The 24,967-nt window shown below is 37.2% G+C and overlaps 1 protein-coding gene across 5 annotated transcripts in view; it reads right to left on the bottom strand.

Annotated features, from left to right (window-relative positions):
- The window catches only part of LAMA2 (laminin subunit alpha 2), a 634,066-nt gene that overhangs the window by 152,271 nt on the left and 456,828 nt on the right, over window positions 1-24,967 (bottom strand). For all 5 annotated transcript variants that reach the window (XM_032862519.1, XM_032862522.1, XM_032862520.1 and 2 more), the window contains 2 exons: window positions 11,026-11,168; window positions 7,074-7,172 (listed from right to left, as the gene is read on the bottom strand). In XM_032862519.1, the coding sequence (XP_032718410.1) occupies window positions 7,074-7,172; window positions 11,026-11,168 (242 nt within the window). The remainder of the gene's footprint in view (window positions 1-7,073; window positions 7,173-11,025; window positions 11,169-24,967) is intronic.

Below are 24,967 nucleotides of genomic sequence, written 5' to 3'. Positions count from 1 at the left end.
CAACCTAACCCTACACCTAAAGGAGCTGGAGAAAGAACAAGAAAGAAACCCTAAACCCAGCAGGAGAAGAGAAATCATAAAGATCAGAGCAGAAATCAATTAAATAGAAACCAAAAGAACAGTAGAACAAATTAAAGAAACTAGGAGCTGGTTCTTTGAAAGAATAAGATTGATAAATCCCTGGCCAGACTTATCAAAAAGAAAAGAGAAAGAACCCAAATAAATAAAATTATAAATGAAAGAGGAGAGATCACAACCAACACCAAAGAAATACAAACAGTTATAAGAACACATTATGAGCAACTATATGCCAGCAAATTTGACAATCTGGAAGAAATGGATGCATTCCTAGAGGAATATAAACTATGACAACTGAACCAGGAAGAAATAGAAAACCTGAACAGAGCCATAACCAGTAAGGAGATTGAAGCAGTCATCAAAAATCTCCCAACAAACAAGAGCCCAGGGCCAGATGACTTCCCAGGGGAATTCTACCAAACTTTTAAAGAAGAATTGATACCTATTCTCCTGAAACTGTTCCAAAAAATAGAAATGGAAGGAAAACTTCCAAACTCATTTTTTGAGACCAGCATTACCTTGATCCCCAAATCAGACAAAGACCCCACCAAAAAAGGAGAATTGCAGAACAATATCCTTGATGACCATGGATGTGAAAATTCTTATCAAAATTCTAGCCAATAGGATCCAACAGCACATTAAAAGGATTATTCACCATGACCAAGTGAGATTTATTCCTGCAAGGAATGCTTTATTCCTGCAAGGAAGGCTGCAAGGTTGGTTCAACATCTGCAAATCAGTGAATGTGATACAATACATTAGTAAAAGAAAGAACAAGAACCATATGATACTCTCAATAGATGCTGAAAAAGCACTTGACAAAGTACAGCATAATTTCTTGATCAAAACTCTTCAAAGTGTAAGGATAGAGGGTACATACCTCAATATCATCAAAGCCATCTATGAAAAACCCACAGCGAATATTGTTCTCAATGGGGGAAAATTGAAAGCTATTCCCCTAAGGTCAGGAACACAGCAGGGATGTCCACTATCATCAGTACTATTCAAAATGATACTAGAAGTCCTAGCCTTGGCAATCAGACAACAAAAAGAAATAAAAGGCATTCGAATTGACAAAGAAGAAGTCAAACTATTACTCTTTGTAGATGATATGATACTTTATGTGGAAAACTCAAAAGACTCTACTCCAAAACTGCTAGAACTCATACAGGAATTCAGTAAAGTGTCAGGATATAAAATTAATGCACAGAAATCAGTTGCATTTCTTTACACCAACAACAAGACAGATGAAAGAGAAATTAAGGAGTCAATCCCATTTACAACTGCACAAAAAAACACAAGATACCTAGGTATAAACCTAACCAAAGAGGCAAAGAATCTATACTCAGAAAACTATAAAGTACTCATGAAAGAAATTGAGGAAGACACAAAGAAATGGAAAACGTTCCATACTCATGGATTGGAAGAACAAATATTGTGAAAATGTCTATGCTACCTAAAGCAATCTACACATTTAATAAAATCCCTATCAAAATACCACCATTTTCCCCCCAAAGAAATGGAAAAAAAGCCCTAAAATTCATGTGGAACTAGAAAAGACCCCAAATAGCCAGAGGAATGTTGAAAAAGAAAGCCAAAGTTGGTGGCATCACAATTCCAGACTTCAAGCTCTATTACAAAGCTGTCATCAAGACAGTATGGTACTGGCACAAAAAGAGACACACAGATTAATGGAACAGAATAGAGATCTCAGAAATAGACCCTCAACTCTATGGTCAACTAATCTTTGACAAAGCAGGAAAGAATGTCCAATGGAAAAAAAAAAACAGTGTCTTCAAGAAATGATGTTGGGAAAATTGGACAGCCACATGGAAAAGAATGAAACTGGGCCATTTCCTTATACCACACACATAAATAGACTCCAAATGGATGAAAGACATCAATGTGAAACAGGAATTCATGAAAATCTTCGAGAAGAACACAGGCAGCAACCTCTTCGACCTCAGCTGCAGCAACTTCTTCCTAGATATATTGTCTAAGGCAAGAGAAGCAAGGGCAAAAATGGACTATTGGGATTTCATCAAGATCAAAAGCTTTTGCACAGCAAAGGAAACAGTCAACAAAATCAAAAGACAACTGACAGAATGGGAGAAGGTATTTTCAAATGACATATCAGATAAAGGGCTAGTATCCAAAATCTATAAAGAACTTATCAAACTCAACACCCAAAGAACAAATAATCCAATCAAGAAATGGGCTAAGGACATGAACGGACATTTCTGCAAAGAAGACATCCAGATGACCAACAGAGACATGAAAAAGTGCTCAACATCAGTCGGCATCAGAAAAATACAAATCAAAACCACAATGAGATTCCATCTCACACCAGTCAGAATGGCTAAAATTAACAAGTCAGGAAATGACAGATGTTGGAGAAGATGGGAAGAAAGGGGAACCCTCCTACACTGTTGGTGGGAATACAGCCACTTTGGAAAACAGCATGGAGGTTCCTCAAAAAGTTGAAAATAGAGCTACTCTACAACCCAGCAATCGCACTACTGGGTATTTACCCTAAAGATACAAATGTAGTGATCTGAAGGGACACGTGCACCTGAATGTTTATAGCAGCAATGTTCACAATAGTCAAACTATGGAAAGAACCAAGATGTCCATCAACAGATGAATGGATAAAGAAGCAGTGGTACATATATACAATGGAATACTATGCAACCATCAGAAGAAATGAAATCTTGCCATTTGCAATGACGTGGATGGAACTATTATTTTACTAAGCATAATTACTATTATGCTTAGTAAAATAAGTCAATCAGAGAAAGACAATTATCATATGATCTCTCTGATATGAGGAATTTGAGAGGCAAGGTGGGGGAGTTGGGAGGTAGGGAAGGAAAAAATGAAACAAGTTGGGATTGGGAGGGAGAAAAACCATAAGAGACTTTTAATCTCACAAAACAAACTGAGGGTTGCTGGGGGAAGCAGGTAGGGAGAGGGTGGTTGGGTTATGGACATTGGGGAGAGTATGTGATATGGTGAGTGCTGTGAAGTGTGTAAACCTGGCGATTCACAGACCTGTACCCCTGGGGCAAATAATATATTATATGTTAATAAAAAGAATTAATAATAAAAAAAGACTGGCTGTACCAGTGAAAGAACTCTCCTGCAGAATGGTAGCTGAAATTATCAGGTGAGTATAAGCTTACAGTTTTCAACCTTGGCTGACATCAGAATCATTGGAAGAGCTCTTGAAAATCCCAGTGCACTTACTGCCCCCCTCAGAACAATTACATCACAACCTTTGGAAGTGAGACCTGGCCCCAAGTAATTCCTATATGGGCTCCTAATTTAAGGCACTGTCTCCTCTAATGTAGCCGTGAAAGTCATGGCTACCACATCCAATGCTGGATCATTCATGGCCATGAGATAAAGGTACTGGTGGTCTCAGGATAATACTATTGGATATTTCAGTAATGTAGCCTAGTGATGATTCCATATGTATCAATTCACCTTTTGATTTTCATGCAGCTTGACCACAGGGGAAGAACTGATCATGTTGACTTGAGTATTTAAAGTTTCCATGTTAGTTATGTTTCTAATTATAAATGTGATAGAGACAAGTTTAATTAATAAATGAGGATTTTCATTTCCTCTTTATCCTCACTTCATTGAAGAGATCTTTGCTTTCAGTATTCTTATTTCTAGGCTTTTGTGTTATAAAATCTGAAGAATGCACAAATAAAAATGGTCTTAGAAAAAGGGTAAATTTACAGTAAACAAATCTGGTAAACATTACCTTAGCAGGTAATCAAGATAATAAGACACACTGATTACATGGGTTCTTAATTTGATGTAATAAAAATGATAAAATGATAAAAATGATGCTTTACCCTCTTTAGCCTTTCCCACAAAAACCCATAACTCTATACTTATCACAAAAACATGAGACAAACCCCAATGAGGGGCATCCTACAAAATACATGAGCTGGTCAAAACTACCAAATCGTCAAAAACAAGGAAGTCTAAACCTCAGTCCATAGCCTAAAAGACATGATGACTAAACGTAATGCAGTGTCCTAGAATGAGATTCTGGAATAATACAAAGATGTTAAGTGAAAACTGAAGAAATCTGAATAAAGTACAGTTTTTAGTTAATAATAATGGATCAATACTAGTTCATTAGTTGTGACAGATATACTGTACCACGAAATTAATAGTAGGGGAAACTGAGTATGGAGTATAGAGGAAATCTCTATATTACCTTTAAAACTTTTCTGTAAATCTAAAACAATATTAAAATAACAAATTTATTTAAAAATAGTATTGAAATTAACTGAAATTGGATGCCGGACCTAAATGTAAAATACAAAACTATAAAACACCTAGAAGATAACATAGAAGAAAATCTATATGACCTTAAATATGGTGACAACTTTTAGATATAACACCAAAGTTTTTTATACATGAAAGAAACAATTGATAAACTGGACTTCATTAAATTTAAAAACTTCTGCACTGTGAGAGATATGAGAGAGAATGAGAAAGCAAGCCACTGACTGGGGAAAAATATTTGTGAAGGACATATCTGATAAAGGGCTATAATCCAAAATAGACAAAGACCTCTTAAAGCTAAATAAATAAAGCTAAATAATAAGAAATAAGAAATAAGAAAACAAACAATGCAAATAAAAAGGAAATGAGAAAATACTTGTCTTAGTCCATCTGGGCTGCCATAACCAAATATTATACATTAGGTGGCTTATAACAACTAAAGTTTATTTCTCATAGTTCTGGAAACTGAACTTGATCAAGTCCCCCGTGGGTTTGATTTCTGGTGAGAACTCACTTCCTAGTATCATTTTTCACTGTGTCCTCATAAGGTAAGGAGGCAGAAAAGAACCTTTTTTTCTATAGGGGTTCCTTTTGTAAAGGCACTAATTCCATTCATGAGGGTTCCATATTCATGACCCAATCACCTCTCAAAGGCCACACCGCCCATTATCATCACCCTGGCAGTTAGAATTACAACACAGGAATTTTGGAGGGGACATAAACACTCAGTCCATAGCAAGACCTGAACAGACATCTCACCAAAGATGATACACATATGATGGCAAATAAGCATATAAGAAGATGTTCGGTATCATATATTAGAAAACTATAAATTAAAACAAAGAGCTACAACTACACACATAACAGAATGGCAAAAATTCAAAACAGTGACAACACCAAATGCTAGTGAGGTTGTGGAGCAATTGGAATTCATATTCATTGCTGGTGGGAGGCAAAATGGCACTGCCACTTTGGAGGACAGTCTGGTGATTTCTTACAAAATGAAACATGCTTTTACTTTATGATTCACTGATTGAGCTCCTTGTTACTTACAAAAATGAATTGAAAACTTATGTACTCAAATGTTTATAGTAGCTTTACTCATGTTGCCAAAACTTGGAAGCAACCAGGGAGACCTTTAGCAGACAAATGGATAAATAAACTGTGGTACAATCAGACAACAGAAAATATCAGTTAGTACTAAAAAAGAAATGAGTAATCAAGCCATGAAAAGATATAGAGGAAACTTAAACGGATATTACCAAGTATAAGAAGCCCATGAGAAAAGGCTACCTACTGCATGATTCCAACTATGTGGTACTTTGGAAAAGGCAAAACTATAGAGACCATAAAAAGATCACTTTGCCAGGGGTTTGAGAGGAGAGAGATTTGAGTAGGTGGAGCATGGAGCATTTTTAGGGCAGTGAAACTACTCTGTATGATACTATAATGGTGTACACATGTCAGTAAACATTTCTCAAAACCTATAGAATGTACAACACCATGAATGAACCAAAAAGTACACTATGAACTTTGAATGAAAAGGATTGTCAGTGTAGCTTTATTGTAATAAGCGTACCACTGTGGGGCGAGGGTGTTAATAATGGGGAAGCTATGTATATGTAGGGTTAGGGCGTATATGGGAACCATCTGTACTTTCCAATCAACTTTCCTTGTAACCTTCAACTTCTCCAATATATGAAGACTATTTTTAAAAATTTATTCACTATGGGAGATTCTGCTGAGAAGATAAAAAAGATGTAGGCTAAGACATTAGAAAGGTCTGATTTTCCTAGTAAAATAGCTCTTGTTTCTAGGTTTAAATAATTAAGCTATAATCAAATCAATGAGAGCAATGCTTGTGTCAGTTTTTCCTATTCTTCTATTCCCAGTGTCTGTCATTTTGACAGAGTACCAAGAACATGGTAGCTGCCCAATAAGTATTAATAAAATGAAAAAAATGAACTATATAATATGTAAGGACATTCTAGCTTCAATATTCTTCATCATTTAAAGCTCTTAGATAATCAAACTGGATCCCTAAATTACAGGCCAGGTTTCTGCTCATGCATTTTTCTGGCCACAAGATGGCGGACTTTGTGTTGTTTTCTTCATTCTCTAACAGCAAAAAGAAATGACCCTCTTCAGGTTTTTAAAGTTTAAAACACCCAATTTCTTAAAAAGTCCGATAAATGTAACAGGGACTTTACATTCTAACTTTTCAAAGTGTCTTAAATGCTTTGGATTTTCACAATAAAGATTTCCTCTTTTGTTAGGAATACATTTCGACTGTATTTCTATACAAATGCAAATATCCCGTGATAAGATCAAAGCGCCTGTAAGTATTTTCATTTGTTTTTCTTTTTCCTTACATAGTCAAAGACAGTGTTGTTGGAATTCAAAACTGATAAAAACTTTTATGTGTGACTGGATAGAATTTTCAAAATACATTGTCACTGATATTTTTAGCCCTTGTCCTTGACACTGCCCAAGAATCACAACTTCTTTTGATGCTACTGAGCTTCAGGATTTTCTTTGAGGCAGAAGTATCAAGTCAAAATACATCTACTTCTCCCCCAAACTGGGAATTAGAAACAACAAGATTTGCACTTCAGAAATTTGATCTAATTTTCCTTAACATACATGATCTATCTCCTGTAAGGAGATTCATGACCCTCCCAACTTACCCTGGTCAGAAGCTCATTCATTTCTGACACGAGCATGTTCAGATTGCCTTCTGCCAATTGAATGAGCCTCTCTGGGGCCCGCTGAGGTGAGAGCAGGTGCTGAAAAAGATTTCATCCCATATACATTTTAGTAAATGGTTTTGCAGTGATCATGGGGTTGCACATTTAACACAACAGTTTTCCTTTATATACAAAGTATTTCGCCTTCTTGTCTTCCAAGAAAAGATAAAGAAACCAGTTCAACTAGAAAAGATATATAGATATATCTATATCTATATATCTATCTCCAGTGCTATGCAGAATATCTTGGCAAGCAATGCAAGTTGCAGTCATTTACTGAGAAATTAGTATGTGCCAGGGTCCCCCTCAACACACACACACTTAATTCTTAAAACAGTTCTATGAGGTAAATGTTATTTTGTTTTGTGTCTGAGGAGACTGTGGTTCAAAGAAAGTTAAAACCTGCATAAGATCACATGGCCAGTAAGGGGTAGAGTCAAGATGAACTCTGCCCAATTGTTCAAGGCTCCCATTTCAATGAACAGAGATACAGTTTACAGAAAAGAAAGAGAGGAGGGGGCCTGGCCAGGCACTCACAGAGGGGCCATTTTCCTTGTTGAACAATCAGTGTCATAGAACAGTAACATTAGACAAGGTCACCCTGTGACAGGGATCTATGAAAGACAATAAGACCACTCAACAATCTTCTCTAAGCACAGACAAAGCCATGGTCTCAAAGGTACCAAAGATCCATTTGCTGTTGAATCTGAGTGACCACTGCCCCTTTGGTCATTATAGCTTAGCTAACCTGTGTTCTTCCCTCCTTCTCCATAAGATTCATTAGAATAATCCATTACCCCCACTTCCTAATAGCACCCAATCCAGCCCAAACTCCTGCTTCTTTACAGCTACCCCAGAACACCCAGCACAAACCCAAATACTCAGAGTCTTTTCTATGACCTTCTTTGGAGACATGCCCACATGCCCCATGGTGGGCAGTGTCTGCCTTGTTGGAATGAGCTCAGAACCTCAACTCTGTTCTCAGTGATCTCAGGCTGGAACCAGATAGCACCACAGAGAAAGGAAATGAACAAGGAGGTAAAATAACTTGCTTACTATTTTTAAGATATTAAGATAGGATCCCAAGCACCCAGGTATTAAGTAAACTGTAAAAGAAGGACACAAACCCAGATTCAAGGAAGACTGGAACAGAAGGAAAATCAAGGTGGTTTTGACCAACACTCAGCCAGCGCTCAGGAGGTAGAAGACTGTATCTCTTGGCTCAGGTGATGGTCACAGATGAAAAGCTCTTCCATGAGGGCCTTTCACTACTTCATCCGGTGCTTAGGTAGTATTTTCAAAATTGTTTATGTCCTACTGAAGTATTTGCTTTCCTAGTTCAATTTCCTTTCTTTGTAATCCTCCCATGTATAGCAGTTCCCCCTCATCCATGGAGGGTTATGTTCCAGGACCCCCAGTAGAGGCCTGAAACTGATCCTATTGAACCCTGATATACTGTTTTTTTCTTATACATATGAGCCTAGGATAAAGTTTAATTCATAAATTAGACCCATAAGAGATTGACAATGATAAAATAGAACAATTATAAAGATATGCTATAATAAAAATCATGTGAATATACTTTCTCCCTCTCTCAAAATATGTTACTGGACTATATGCACCCCTCTTGTGATGATGTGAGATGATGAAATGCTTACATAGCGAGGCACTGTGGCATACATGAGGGTACTACTGACCTGATGGTAAGTCAGAAGGAGGATCATCTGCTTGTGAGCCATTGCTGACCATGGGTAAATGAAACCATGGGTAAGGGGGGACTAAGGAAAATATCCAGTCAGTATCTTCCTTATTAAAACTCCTGTTACTACAAGGTAAACTTAAGATTCCTCTGTCTAGCTTTCAAGGTTGTCCTTCACATCACCCTACCGCACTCACGTTTCTAGCCTTATCTTTTACTAGCCTGCCTGCCTTCTCATGTCTGATAGAAACGTCCTGTGAATTCACAGTTCTGCTTTGGCTCACACACTCTCTTAGACTCTATGGCAAGAGTACAAGCAGGGCCAGGGAAGCTGGGTTGGGCCTTTCCAGGCAAGTTACTTTCTCTCTCTCTGAGCTTGACAAAGGTAGTTTCATTCTCCCGGCCTTAGAGTCATAGTACCTTTCCCTACTCAAATCCTGGCTCTGTATTGAGTAGCTGTGTGATCTTGGGTCCCATATGTAACTTTTCTATATTTCAGTTTCTCTACCTGAAAAAAACATGGATGATACAGTACTTCTTTCCTACTTCTTGGAGTTTCTATAAGATTTATGTATGATAATTCATGTGAGGCTTTAGTCAGTTAATTGCTTTGCACAGAGATACTCATCAATGAGTGTTAGTTATTTTTGCTGTCATTATTATTGGCTTCCTCTTCTGGAAAATAGGACTAATAATACTTGCCTTGAAGGCCATGGTTCGGATTAGAGAATATACTCCCTAGAAGAGTGTCTTCCAGTGTCTAGTGAATAAACCATCTTTGCCAACATTTCTCTGCCTATTAAACTATGTCTATCCTTCAAGTTCCAACACGAATTACACTCTCATTCATAATGCATCCTGTGGTAACTCTGAATATTACCTGTTTTGCCAATCTTTGTACAATACGGTAAGTCAAAAATGTGTAAAACACATGATGATTCTCCTGATTCTTTTTTTTTTTAAAGATTTTAAAAGATTTTTTAAAGATTTTTAAAGATTTTATTTATTTATTTGACAGAGAGAGATCACAAGTAGATGGAGAGGCAGGCAGAGAGAGGGAAGCAGGATCCCCATTGAGCAGAGAGCCCGATGCGGGACTCGATCCCAGGACCCTGAGATCATGACCTGAGCCCAAGGCAGAGGCTTAATCCACTGAGCCACCCAGGCACCCCGATTTTCCTGATTCTTAAATTATTGCTATAACCACAGAGACAGAGGGTAGTGACCACAGCATAGGAGCCGTAAAACTCCCAGGGAATCAAGTGCAATACCAAATTCTCCAGGACTTCTCAAAACTACGTGATCATTGACCGATGGTGTATTGGGAGTTACTTTCCATCTTTTTTCATCAGATGAAATCTCAATTTCCTTAACATTTCCTCCTCTCCCACCCATTACCAAAAGTTTTAACAATGTTTTAGAATAGTGTTTTTCAAAGTAGTTCTCAGTGAAGTGTTTTCAAAGGTCTCCTAGCTCTCTAGTACAAAATTTTAATCTTGAGTTTTCATTTTGACAAGAAGCTTAAATGTTAATGTAAGCGTTTCTGGAAGTCAGGCTCAGCCACCGAGAGATGGATCTGGCCACCTGATCTCAAAACCCACCTCTGCACACATGTCTGGTTGTGTGGTGGATTGAACATGTAAATCATGTGGCCTTGTCAAGTGATGCCAAGGACCCCTTGGGAGGGGCTCTGTAGTTCATACCGTGGAACAGTAGGGGTTACATGTAACATACACACTGATGAAACAACCTGTGTGGAAGTAGTTAGGGGTGTATTCTTGTCACAAGCAGCAATTTGCTCTCAACAAAAATCATCTGTTATTTTATATTAATGTTTTTAATTTTAATTTTATTGTTTTTTTAGGCTTTTGTGAGGATTAATGTGTTTTGATTTTATAGAGCTATAAGTATAGGAACTATACCTGATTTTATGTTGGTACATATTTAAATAACATAATAAAGCTGATTTAGGCCAAGCACTGAGGGCATATAAGCCTCTTTCCCTTAACAGCAATCTGTTATAGTATAATACTCAAATTTGAAAAACACTAGTTTAGAAAGTCTCTGAATTTCCCTCCTGGCTGCTTGCCTTGATTTGGGGCAATGGGAAGAACATTTGCAATTCTGGCCACTGCCCCTTGGGAAGCTTCTGTCATCTTTTCCCGGGCTCTTGACATTACTGCTCCAACCTACCTTTAGTTCTTGAGTCATATTTTCAAGACCATACAGCATTTTATATGGGGCAGGTAGTGGGCCAGTGAGGTTGATACTCATGGCCATCTGCTCCAGGCGAGCCAAGTCACCAAGAAGAAGGCCTGTGCATTCATCTCCACAAACTGTGAAAGGGAAACAACAAGGAATATTTATTTCCATTAAGCATCCCTGGCAGATAGTCAAAGATCTCAGCTATGAAATATTTTATGGCCCACGTATAATTCTGTGAGAGATGATGCTACCCATTTTAGATAATTAATACTTTCAAATAGATGACGGTTGAAAAAAAGAGGAAACGACCAACAGATGAGAAGACATGCCTTTGACCAGAAGCTGAGATAGGGACAGGGACATAAGCTGAGGAACCAAAGAGGAGAAGCAAATGGATTTTGAGGGAGACAAGCATATTGCAGAAGTACAAGAGGTAAGACACGGGACAGAACATTAGAAATGCTTCAGCAATTCCCACATAAGCAATCTAGAGGACATCTGTAACTAGAGAATAAAACATGCTCCTGTGTCTAAAACTGTATTCAAATATACGGTGCTCCCCTGGAGTGTCCTGGAGAGTGTTTATAGCAATTGGATCTTCAAGTGTTTCAAGTACCATGGATGCCGCCTATCCCAAATTTGTACAACTTTTCCACTTGCCATCTATTGAAAAGAATTATTAAAAAAAAAAGTCAAAAGAAAGAACTTTTCTTTTTATAATTTGTGTTTTTTGGCTCATGATATGTATGGATTTATTTACTTACTGACTTACTTGCCAACTTTTCCTCTTTAGCCTTTCAACACGTTATTGCCCATCATTACACACACTCCCACAAATTCCTGCTTTGCTAATTAACCTCATTCAGTCTTGTGGATAAATAATTGCTAAGGGCCAGGAAAATGTTATTCCTTAAGTAGCCAGAAGTGCTAATGTTCTATGTATAATCTTCTCGATAATTAGGAAAAGCGAGTATTCAAGCTTGGTGTGGTGGAAGGGGACTGTTGGTAGAGTTAGTACAGAGAAAAAAAAATGGATAGCTTTTTTCATTATTAGATTAATTTCATAAACAGTAGAATTTCTAAAATAAAAGTACACGAATTCTTCTGGATTTTAAATATGTACATATTCAGTTTGAAGTTTTTAGTCCTTTTTTTTTTTTTTTTCCTAACTCTTTGCAACAGAGCAATGAGGTGTAGCTTCTCCATGCCAAGGAGCATGAACTACCATATTTATGATATGCATTCATGTAGACAGTTGTAATTTCTGGCATATATTCAGCAGAAGGAGGTGTCAAAACTATGCACATGAGAAGAGAGGTAAATGCATCACATGGCAAATACCAAGACTTGGAGTAGCTTTGGACCATGCCCCAAATTGGCAAGAATTCAATTAGTCCTCTAATAGCACTCCCCTGAGCTGCCTAATGGTGAGGAAGCCATTAACTAAAGCTTGCAAACAAAGAGAAGTAGTACAGTGGGTGATTTTTTGATAGGACAGCAGTTAGAAGTGAGTTACAAGATCCCTACTCAGGGGTTCAACTGCCCCAGCAGGGCTTTCAGTAAATCAGCCCTGCACAGGTGCTACCTACAACTGTAGAGCGTCACCTACAGGAGCTTCGCCAGCTGAGTGAACAAAGAGGCTTTGGAGGCAGGAGCCCAAACAAGGAACTAGAACTGTATTCTCTTCCTCTTCTGCTAACGGGAATGAAAGGGGATTTGCTCTGCATGGAAACTCAGTAAAGACAGCAGAGCATTGTGCCTTCCTGCTCCCAGTTAAATGCGAGTGCTTGCGAAGATTTAACACACCTGTCTATGTGAAACAATTGCAGGAAACACAATGTGCAACACAATTAGGTGTTGAATTGAGTTTGTCTAAACATCAAGACACAGTCTGGTTCTCAAACGTTAGTGGGTCTCGGAATCATCTGGAGAATTTTCTTAAATTACAGGAGATAGCAATACCCCCAGTATTTCTGATTCAAGGGGCAACTGAGTTGGCTATCTTCTGATTCTCGAGAATGTGCTTTTTTGTCTCAGGTGAACGCTAATACTTCTGTCTGTACGGCACAGTTCAGGGGTAACAAGATTGGCAGCGTTTCCATCACCTGGGAGTTTCTTAGATGTGCACAATCTTGGGCCCACTCCAGATCTTGTGGCTCAGAATCTGCATTTTACAAAGATTCTCATGTGACCTACACATGTTAATGTTTGAGAAGCACTGCTGCAGGTTGGTTGGTCTCAGTTCTGTCTGTACATTAATATCCTGTGGGGATTTATAAAATACAGATATCCAGGTACTTCCCACCCCTACCTTCAGAGCATCTGATTTCTTGGGTCTGGGGTAAGGCCGAGGCATCAGGATTCTTAAAAGATTACAGATGGTTCTATCATACAGCTAGGGTTTTGAACTACCATTGCAGATGATAAACTTTAGGGATGCTCAATCCTAAAGATGAAAGGTGTCATTTTGCTCATTGTCTCCACTGCCTTGGACACTTCTCCCTGCACCTTCCCCTATGTGGCTCCTGGATGTTCACGTCAAGGGCTCAAGTGTCACTTCCTCATAGAGGAAGGCCATGATGACTCAGAAATGACTGTCTCCACCAGTCACTACTGCATTCCCTTGGTCTTAACACTCACGTGTGTTGAACTATCTTATTACTTTATTTATATATTGCTTCTTCCACAACAGAGAAGAGACCTTAAACACCTTTGGTCACAGTGTTTAGGATAGTGTCTTGCACAGAGTAAGCATAATAAAAAAATATGTGCTTACTACTATCTTTGTAAAAGAAGGGCAAAAAATATTTTGGAGTAGAGCAGAGTACTAGAAGGAGAGAAAAGAGAGAAGTAGCAAGGGAAAGGGAGGGAGGGAGAGAAGTGTCTAAATGGGAGGAAGTGATCATGAGAAAGGACCTGGAGAACAACACTAATAGGTGAGGAACAGGAGAACAGAATAAAAACAATGGTAAGAGAAAATTGTCATGTGACTGGAGAGGCGGAGACTGATTAATGTCAAGATACGGCTATTATGATACCTGTAAAAAGTAATTCAGGTTCTTGTTTGTTTGTTTTGAGGTAATTTAGTTTTGAACCAGGAAAGAGTTATTGGAATGGAGGAAGGGAGGGGAAGAAAAAAGTTACAAAATGTTATCAAGAAAGAAGCACAGATGGGTTACTGACCAGATAAAGGCAATGCTCTGTTCTGGGGAGGATTAAAAGCAACACCACTTCCTTCTTGTTCTCTCATTAAGAGGTAGAGTCCATTTCCCATCCCTTAAATCTGGGTTGGATTTTGACACTCTTTGACCCAAAGTGTCTCAGAGGAGTACTGTATGACTCTTGAGCCTCAGCTTCAAGGGGTTCAACATTTCTACTTTCACATTCTTGGAACCCTGCTGCCTTATGAATAATCCCAGATGAGTCTTCTTGAGGAAGAGAGACAGCTGTGAGCAAGAGCTGACCATTCCAGCTGAGGCCCCATCATGTGAGTAGGGCTATCTGAGACTCCCCAGGCATGGTAACAAAAGAACTATCCATTGGAGTCCAGTCCAAACTGTCAACCTACAGAAATGAGGATATATCCAGTTGTTGTTTTAAGCTATTGAATTTTGGAGTGGCAGCAATACATAACTAATGCACTTTCCCAAATTTTGCAAATATGATTTAGAGTTCAAATTCAGATCAGACTTACCGGTTGCAATTCACAGTCTAAGAACAAGTATTAGTAACAATTCTTAATTTTATTAAAAGTTAGGAAGGATACAAAGGTTTCTCCCCACTGAGGCCAAGTTTATCATTGTTATAAAGTTCCATTCAACTTCTAGTTAAGATGGATTTTGGGCAGATGTTCCCAGGATATAAGCAAAAAATATGCTGTTTTTACTTTCAAGATCTTGAGAGATATTTCATAATAGGATGTCTCACCATGCTTTTTAGGGCAGTGTGTTCTTCAGGAATCCTTTGCTAGCCCTTTCTCTAAGGTATTTATAATTTATAACCTACCTATTTCCAAAAAGAAATTGAATCAGGTCACTGATAATAGTGTAGCTAGAGGTTCCTCACTGGTGACTCCAGAAATTTCCAGGGAAATGTTTTCTAAGTTTTTACTTCATATAAGAATAAATCAAGAAATGGAATGCATAACTAGATCTGATTTACTGTAATACACTACAGAGTAAATTGGTGAGCTAGAATGCCAAGAAGCATGATGAATACTGACTTTTCTCTTGTTCATTCTATCCCCTGCCCATCGGTTTTGGTTCCTCATCTTCAGTTGTTGAAATAAAAATGTATTTAATTGCTCTTTCAAGGACTCATACATCCCATTTTATGTCTCTGTGTCCAAAGGTCTATTATTGTCCCATGTCTCATGGTCTCTGTATTGGCTTTTTGATGAACAAAGTAGAAGCACATTTCCCTAAGTGAAAGGTAAGTTTTATAGTATGCTCCAAGTAATACACTAACATCTGTCCAAGCGGGTCAGAAAGACTTATGGATATGACAGCCATGGGGATTTTTCCAAAGCTTCTATGTAAGTCTAGTTCATGCAGTTAGACAATAAACACATGGGGAAATGTGCCTTTTACATAATGGTTTGCTATTTTATTCTGACACAAAATATTTTACTTATACCACAAGCTACTTTTATTTGTCCTCAAAAAGTCTGGACTTGGGGCACCTGGGTGGATCAGTGGGTTAAAGCCTCTGCCTTCAGCTCAGGTCATGATCTCAGGGTCCTGGGATCGAGCCCCACATTGGGCTCTCTGCTCAGCAGGGAGCCTGCTTCCTCTTCTCTCTCTCTGCCTGCCTCTCTGCCTACTTGGGATCTCTGTCTGTCAAATAAATAAAATCTTAAAAAAAAAATAGTCGGGACTGTCTGACAAAAACACAGATGCAAATTAAAACCACATTTAATTTACTATGAGAGGGAAGATTTGAAGAGTGTACAGAGACATAGAATATTCACATTATGTAAACAGTTGTTCTTTGATAAGGGTGCAGTAACTGCTCAGTGAAAATTAATACCTATCTTATAATCAGGACCCCCAAAGAACCTCATCCAACCATTCTATTCAGCAAGAGATAAGGTTATAAAGTGAGATCCTGGCTAATCGGCATGGGAACACAAGCAAGTATTTCAAGACTATGATTATATTTTACATGACTAAATGTTTCTGAGGCTTTGCTATAAAAGTGTCAGGATAAATTTGTGTCTAATATTAACAAATGCAGTACTAAATTCAGATTGTTATAGCTAGGCACATGTAAAGGACAAATCATGCAGCTGATATTACAGATCTTTCTGTTAGCAATTAGTACAAAATACTGCATTTCTACCAGAGTCCCTCATGCATAATAACTACTGGCTTACTGTCACAAAAAAAGTCACACACTACGCCCACACCAAAGAAGCTGATGCTGAAATGAGTGCATTGAGTGTTTTTGAAAAGGCCAAACCCATTAACCAATTTTATGTAAAGATACATAAATTGTCTGCTCTAATAAAATAGGGATAAATGAGTAAATATTCATTTCTAACAAAAGACAAAATTTGTGTACTTATATTCATGTTTATTTTAACTCTTTTATATGAAGGTCATTCATAATTCTTAGGATATAGATTTTATATTTCTCTCCTTTCTTTTTCCCCTTCAAGAAGAAACTTTTAGATTGGGATATATTTAGGGCTTATTATTATGTAGAAATATCTTCTAAAATAAAAATTTGGTTTGAGGGACGCCTGGGTGGCTCAGTGGGTTAAAGCCTCTGCCTTAGGCTCAGGTCATGATCCCAGAGTCCTGGGATGGAGCCCCACGTCGGGTTCTCTGCTCAGCGGGGAGCCTGCTTCCTTCTCTCTCTGCCTGCCTCTCTGCCTACTTGTCATCTCTGTCAAATAAATAAATAAAATCTTTAAAAAAAATTTGGTTTGAAACTGATTAAGGTTTTTTTTTTTTGCCTATTTTCTCTGAATAAAGGGAAAGGTATTCTGTAGGCTTTAGATGAAGCTGATGAACCTGTTCATGTATTAAGTTGTTTTATATATTATATATAATTTGTATATTTAATATATCATGTAATATGTAAGTATAATTATATAGAATACATAATATAAATAAAAATTTATAATAAACTAATATATTTATATATTTATATGTTACATAATATATTTTTATTTTAACTTAATTTTTAAGTATTTTTGTATAAATTTTATTTAATACATATGTTAAAATGCTGTACATAATTGTGTGTTGTTTATATCTGTATGTATATATAGATATATATAAAACACAAGTTCAATATGCTTAAGTATGGCATAACTGTTCAAAAAAAGGGTAACTTTTTCGTAAGCACTATAATATAGTAATACTGGGATTAGTAACTTTTATCCATATAATATTCATTACATAGCAGGCAATATGTTCTTTCTTGCCTCCATTATCTCATCTACTGTTCACAGCAATTCTATAAAGTGCTATTAATAGCCTCATTTAAAAGATGAGTAAAATAGTCAAAATAATTTAATATATGAGTCTATAAATATGGCCATGTGAAAACTTAGGAGAAAATATAAGGTGGTCATAAAAGGGGTTTTCAGTGAGTTGAAGAGCCTAGAATGAGACAGAATTACAGAAAACCATGTCGGCCTAACAAATATTTCATCAGAAACAGATGAGCTGTACAAAATATGTTTTTGGTAAAAAGTGGTCAAATACTAACCATGATGCTAATAATGCCTAGAATTTACTGAGCATCTATTATGTTTAGGTACTTCACATACATGTATATAGTATTTTTTTTTTCCATTTTACAGATGATGAATAAAGTTTAGAAGAGTTGACTAAATGACATCACACAACGTGTATGTGGCCAGCCAAGGATTTGAACCTTCTGGAGACACATCATGACAGCATGCTTCCTGGCATCAGAAGATGGCCTGCTTCATGGATACCACAGAAAAGGCAATTACACTATCTTACTTAGACTTCCTTTGACTTGACGATCTTATGATTCTATTGCTCTTTGAGGTCAATGAATCTTGGATCTCACAGAGTAAAAACTGTAATCAAATGGAGTTTACTCTTGGGCTCAAAGATGGCAGAGGAGTCGGAGACCTAAATTTCATGTGGCCCCTGAAATTCAGCTAGTTATCAAACAAACCATTATGAACATTTCCAAACTCAACAAGAGATCAAAGAAAAGAATAGCAGTAACTCTATGAACAGAAAAACGAACACTTCCTGGAAGGTAGGACAATGGAGAAATGATCTGAGGCAATATACAGGAAGATAGACCATGGGGGAAGGAGTCTCCATCAGCTGCCTATAGACAAGGGATAGAGCAGGGGAGCACAAAGTTGGAACTTTTAGACATCTGGTCCGGTGGAGGGACATTGCTCCAATGGTGAAGTGAGGGGTGGAATCCTCACTGGGACATGGTGGTCTCAGGACATTCAAAGTCACAAAAAGAATGATGGTGCCTTGAATGTGGCAGAACTCCCAGGTATCAGAGTGGGAAAGTCAGCTGCAAAGACTGAGCCAAGGAGTGGGCTCTCAGCTCAGGGTTGTCATAACTGTGACTCAGGGTATAGTCAGGCCCCTGTTCTTGGAGCAGGGACCCAACAAGTGGCAGATCTGGGAGAGTCCCCTTTCTCCCCTGGGAGGAGCAGCACAGGAGCACACTGTAGGAATCTGCTGGGTTCAGAAACTCCAAATGGGGTCGTGGGCCAGAGACAGAAATGCTCAGTCACAGGCCAAGTGAGCATGAAGTGTGGCTGGAGACCAGGGAGAAGGGACCGACTGACTGCTTTTCTCTGGGGGAACATTGAGGATGGGGCCCTCAACTCTCAGCTCCTCTGGAGCCATAGATCAGGAAGCTGCCATTTTCATTTGTCCTCGAAAGCTATACAGAAAGCTTTTCAGCAAACAAAAGCTACCATGGAGCAACTCCTAGCAGGTTACTTAGCCTGGCCCCTGGCAAAAGCAGTGCAATTCCACCTGAGGCAAAGACATTGGAGAATCAGTGTAACAGGCCCCTCCAACAGAAGGTCAGCAGGAACATCCAGCCAAGACCGAATTTACCCATCAATAAGAACAGCAAAACTCCAGTACTAGGGAAGTACAACACATAGAACTCATGGCTTTTTCTCGATGATTCTTTAGTCTTTCAAAATTAATTTTTAAAATTTTCTGTATTTATTTCTCTATTTCTTTATTTTTTAGATATTTCTTCTTTCCTCTCTCAACCAACTTCTTATCAATTTTTTTAAAATCATTTTTAATTTTCATTTTTATAGCCATATTCTATCCCTTCATTGTATTTAACCTTATTTTTGTGGTGTGTGTGTGTGTGTGTGTGTGTGTGTGTGTATGAAATAGGACCTGGTTCTTTGAAAGAATTAATAAGATTGATACACCAACAACAAGACAAAAAAAGAGAGATTAAGGAGTCTATCTCATTTATAAATGCACCCAACACCATAAAATACCTAAGAACAAATCTTACCAAAAAGGCAAAGAATATGTACTAAAAAAAACTATAGAATATTCATGAAAGAAATTGAGGAAGACACAAAGTAACAGAAAAATGTTCCATGCTCATGGATTGGAAGAACAAATATTGTGAAAATGTCTGTGCTACCTAGACCAATCTACACATTTAAATCAAATCTCTAGCAAAATACCATCAACTTTTTTTCACAGAAATGGAACAGATAATCCTAAAATTTGTATGGAACCACAAGAGAGCCCAAATAGCTAGAGGAATGTTGAAAAAGAAAACCAAAGCTGGTGGCATCACAATTCCAGACATCAAGGTCTATTACAACGCTGTAACCATCAAGACAGAATGGTACTGGCAGAAAAATATACACACAGATCAATGGAACAAAATAGAGCCCAGGAAAGGGCCCTCAAATCTATGGTCAACTAATCTTCAACAAAGTAGGAAAGAATGTCCAATAGAAAAAAGACAGTCTCTTCACCAAATGGTGTTGGGACCATTAGACAGCCACATGCAGAAGAGTGAAACTGGACAATTTCCTTATGCCACACAAAGAAACAGACTCAAAATGGATGAAACACCTAAATGTGAGACAGGAATCCATCAAAATCTTTGAGGAGAAAACAGGTAGCAACCTCTTTGACTTCAGCCGCAGCAACTTCTTCCTAGATACATCACCAAAGGCAAGAGAAGCAAGGGCAAAAATGAACTATTGGGACTTCACCAAGATAAAAACTTTTGCAAAGCAAAGGAAAGACAACATACAGAATGGGAGAAGATATTTGCAAATGACATATCAGATGAAGGGCTAGTATCCAAAATCTATGAAGAACTCATTAAACTCAATAGTCAAAGAACAAATAATCCAATCAAGAAATGGGCAGAAGACATGAACAGACATCTCTGCAAAGAAGACATCCAAATGGCCAACAGACACATGAAAAAGTATTCAACATCACTTGGGGTCAGAGAAATAAAAATCAAAACCACAATGACATACCACCTCATACCACACACCAGTCAGAATGGTTTAAAATGAACAAGTCAGGAAATGACAGGTGTTGGCAAGTATGTGGAGAAAGGGGAACCCTTCTACACTATTGGTGGGAATGCAAGCTGGTGCATCCACTCTGAAAACAGTATAAAGAGTTCTCAAAAAGTTGAAAATAGAGCTACCCTATGACCCAGCAATTGTACTATTGGGTTTTTACCACAATGATACAAATGTAGTGATCCAAAGGGGCATGTGCACCCCAATATACATAGCAGCAATGCCCACAATTGCCAAACTATGGAAAGAGCCTAGATGTCCAACAACAGATAAACAGATAAAGAAAATGCAATCAAATATGATGCAGCCACCAAAAAAATGAAATCTTGCCACTTGCAATGTCACGGATGGTACTAGAGGGTATTATACTAAGCAAAATAAGTCAGTCAGAGAAAGACAATTATCATATGAACTCACTGATATGCAGAATTTGAGAAACAAGGCAAAGGATCATGGGGGAAGAGATGAAAAAATGAAACAGGGTGAAACCAGAGGGGAAGACAAACCATAAGAGACTCTCAATCTCAGGAAACAAACTGAAGGTTGCTGGAGTGGAGGGGGATAGGAGGGATGGAGTGGCTGGGTGATGGACATGGGGGAGGGTATGTGCTATGGTGAGCACTGTGAATTGTGTAAGACTGATGAATCACAGGCCTGTACCCCTGAAACAAATAATGCATTACATGTTAATAAAAAAATATATATAAAAAATGGAGTTTACTCTTAAAATAGAGCGTGACAGTAAGCAAAACAGCTCAACTCTTTCTTTCATTATGAGAATGGCTTTCTCAATATGATATACAAATCACTGGGACTGAGTGCCAATAACTAGGAAAATTACCTAGAATCAGAATGATGGTTGCTGTTCTACAATCTTGTAATCCTGGACCTATGCTAAGAAGGTTGACAAAAAACTCAAAGCATCTTTTACTAACAAAACAGATGCAGATAAAGTGCAAACAAGGTGAGTAGAAGTTGCTTTTATAGAATCTGTGACATCCAGATTTGGTTAACATGCCACAGCTTGGAGTTGCAAAAAAATACTGTAGATATACTGGCCTTTGGATAGAAAGTAGCATTTGGGGATTAAATGGGGGCAGAAAGAGAATGGCATTTAAGAGGTAAGGATGAAGGGTGATCCCATGTCCCAGAAGCAAAGCCACAGTTCATTAAATAGCACCTGGAGGTCCACTGTTGCTTTATTGCCATCTTTTATTATGGAAAATATCATTTTCCTTACTGTGATCTTACTGTGATCAGCCCCTTTGCACTATTTTGTTCCTGCTCTCATTTATAGGGAGCAATAATTGCCATTAGCAATCATCTTTGATTTATAAGAGTACAACAGTGTTCTAGTGATAATATACAAGGGTCACTGCATTATTGTGATAAGATACTTGCTGGCTAAAAATAAATAAATAAAAAAAATTAAAAAATTAAAAAAAAATTAAAAAAAAAGATACTTGCTGGCAACTAGATACTAAAACAATAATCTTGGCCATCTCTGCAGATCAGTGTCAAGGTAGGATAAAACTTCAGATATTAGCTTTTACCAAGTGGCTGAAAAGTGTGTATTTTACAAAATTAAGTTGCACTATCACATTTAGTTAGGTTGCAGGTAAAAAACACACTTCATAACTGGCTTTGCAACACTGGCAAGCAAAACCTTATCACAAATGTTATATTATAGATAAAGGTGACTATAAGCAATTAAGCTCTTATATTCTTATTATCTCATAGGCAATGAATAAAAATAGGAAGCATCAATTTGATATTTATAAAATGCTATTTCAGGTACTCTTCATGAATAACATCTTGCCAACAGCCCCTAATTTTAATTTCTGTTCTCTGTAAGAGTAATATATTTTACTATGCCACTCATAATCTATTTTAAACATTACATGAGTTGTTTTGTGCTAACTACTGATCTGTAGAAAATAGGACATGAACAAATCCAAGTTTTGTGATTCACCATACAGAAATTTACTGTTAAATAAATAATGTCTTTCTTGCTCATTCTCAAATTTCAGAAAGGCAGGTGATTGTTCTCATTTTATAAAATGATATATAAATTGTGAATGAGGGTTGGAAGAGGACATTGAATTTGTATTAACCTAACGTACTAAGGAGAAGTCCATCCTGCTTTGGAAAGTCCAACAAAAATATCTCTTCAGAACTCACCAACATTTGGAAGGGAAGAACACACAGAGAGTTACCCCAAATTATTCCTATTAGAAAAAAATAAAATGATCTAGAAAGAAACCTCAGCACGCAGCTAGTGTGTTTTTCACTTGCATAGAAAGTAAGACTCTACTTGACAATCCCTGATGTATAAAAATCTGTAATAACTCCCATATAACTACCATAATATTTTAAATCTTAGAGGAAAGAGTCTCAACAGTTAGTAGGGGGAAAAGTATGGCCCTATTAACATTATATAATTTAAAATTTTTCATCTTTTAGCTTATTTTATCTTTATTCTTTATTGAGGTAACATGGGCTTTAAGCACAAAAAGTAAATGAATAAAGAGCTGAGTTAATTAATATTGAATATACTGGGGAAACCATGTCTGCTTTAGGTATCTTGCATTGGCAGTCAGTGTAAAAGAAAGTAAGATTTGCAAGGCACACCTAGGTTCAAATCATAGCTCTATGGAAAAGTCACTATAAGATAAGGAAAAGTGACTTAAATCACTTAATTCAGTTTTGTTATCACACAGTGGCAACAATAGTGTATAGGGATGTTACAATCATTTAAAAGCATATAAAGTGCTTAATATAGTGTCTGATAAATGGTAAGCTCTCAATACAGGTGAACATTTAAGGAATCACTATTATGATGAAACAGGTGTGGTAAAAGGGACTTTGGAGAATGTCTAGAATCTGAAGACAGATGTATTGGTTAGGCAGGCACTGATTCTGATTGTGGAGGCTGATAATCTTGGTGGGTTGAATTTGGCTCAGCTGTCTAAATATTACCTTTAAGGGCATAGATTATTTGTATAAATTCCTCATGACAGTAATGGAAATTCCATGTATAAAAGGCCATGTCCCACAAGAAATCTACCATTTTGGATCTCATTAAATCCTAGCTTGCTCACTGGCAATTGTCCATGGCAGCTATAAGTCTTTTAGGTTCTCTAGGGAAACTCTTCCATAATTTCTGCATTTGCTCTTACTGCACAATCTCTAAAGCACAATTTCATATCCTCTGTTAAATAAATTAATTGTGTAACTAGCTTTACAGGAGGTATATAGATTCTTTCCACCAGTATGCAGTTCTCTTGAGATAATGAAATGATCATGCCTACACCATTTATTGTATTTTTAAAAAATTTTTAAAAATACACAAATTCACAATGTGGGCCAAATTAAGTCATGTTTTCTAGAGAATTAATCAAAGAGAGAAAAATTAACTATATAATGGATGCTACTAACCAGAGTGCTAAATTATGACATAATAGGACAAATATTTTAATTTTTTTAGTCCGCACCATCTTAACAACCAGCACCAATTTATTTCTTTGATTCATCAATGTAACATGTGCTTTAAGCTCAGAAGAGATTTTTTTCAGAAGACATTTCTCTTACTACACATACATATTCTCTTACCCAAACCAGGCTCATCTACCCAAACTACCCTCATCCACACCCACTCACAGGCCTTATACAATTCTACTATAGTCACACGTGTTAAAACAGACTCTGCAGATCAAACAGGCCAGGTTAATCATTCTTCCATATCTTGCTCTTATTTAGCTTCAGGATATAGAAAGATCTTAAAAAGAGATTTGAAGATAAGTCAGTTATGTCCTTGATTAATTATCTCATTTCAAAACTAGAAGTAGAGACTGAGTCCTGGGAAAGGTCAATATAATAGAAGTATGGCATATTTTTCTGAAACAGGAGAAATTTTAAAATATGAGAAAAGGAGAGAAGTCTAAAGATATTCTATGCAAGAATTCTAACAGTTAATCTAATAAAGGGTAAAGAGTAAACATTACTAGAAATGGAAATCACTAATGTTTCAGAAGAAAATCTACATAGTATTTATAAAATAAAAATATTTCTTATAAATATCTTAAAAATATAAAAGAAATATTTATAAAGTAATTATAAGCACTTAAGAAAAAATGTCTACATATAAAAAATCCCTATAACTTAGCACTTCTTTTGTACAAGAAAAAAAATCCATTATTTAATCCTACAGAAGAATATTAAAATTTTCTGGATATAGCAACTGAACTGAATATCATGTATATCAATGGGATGTACATTTCTCTGTGGAACAAGAAGAATGCAAGTGAACATTATAAGGCTGGAGTATCTCTGTCACTGAAGGACTAGCACCTTTGCCACCACCTGGGACTCTGGGAG

This window comes from Lontra canadensis, unplaced genomic scaffold, assembly GCF_010015895.1.
Source record: "Lontra canadensis isolate GAN:19392208 unplaced genomic scaffold, GSC_riverotter_1.0 scaffold23, whole genome shotgun sequence".
Lineage (NCBI taxonomy): Eukaryota > Metazoa > Chordata > Mammalia > Carnivora > Mustelidae > Lontra > Lontra canadensis.
This window is presented reverse-complemented; position numbering and strand designations above follow the sequence as displayed.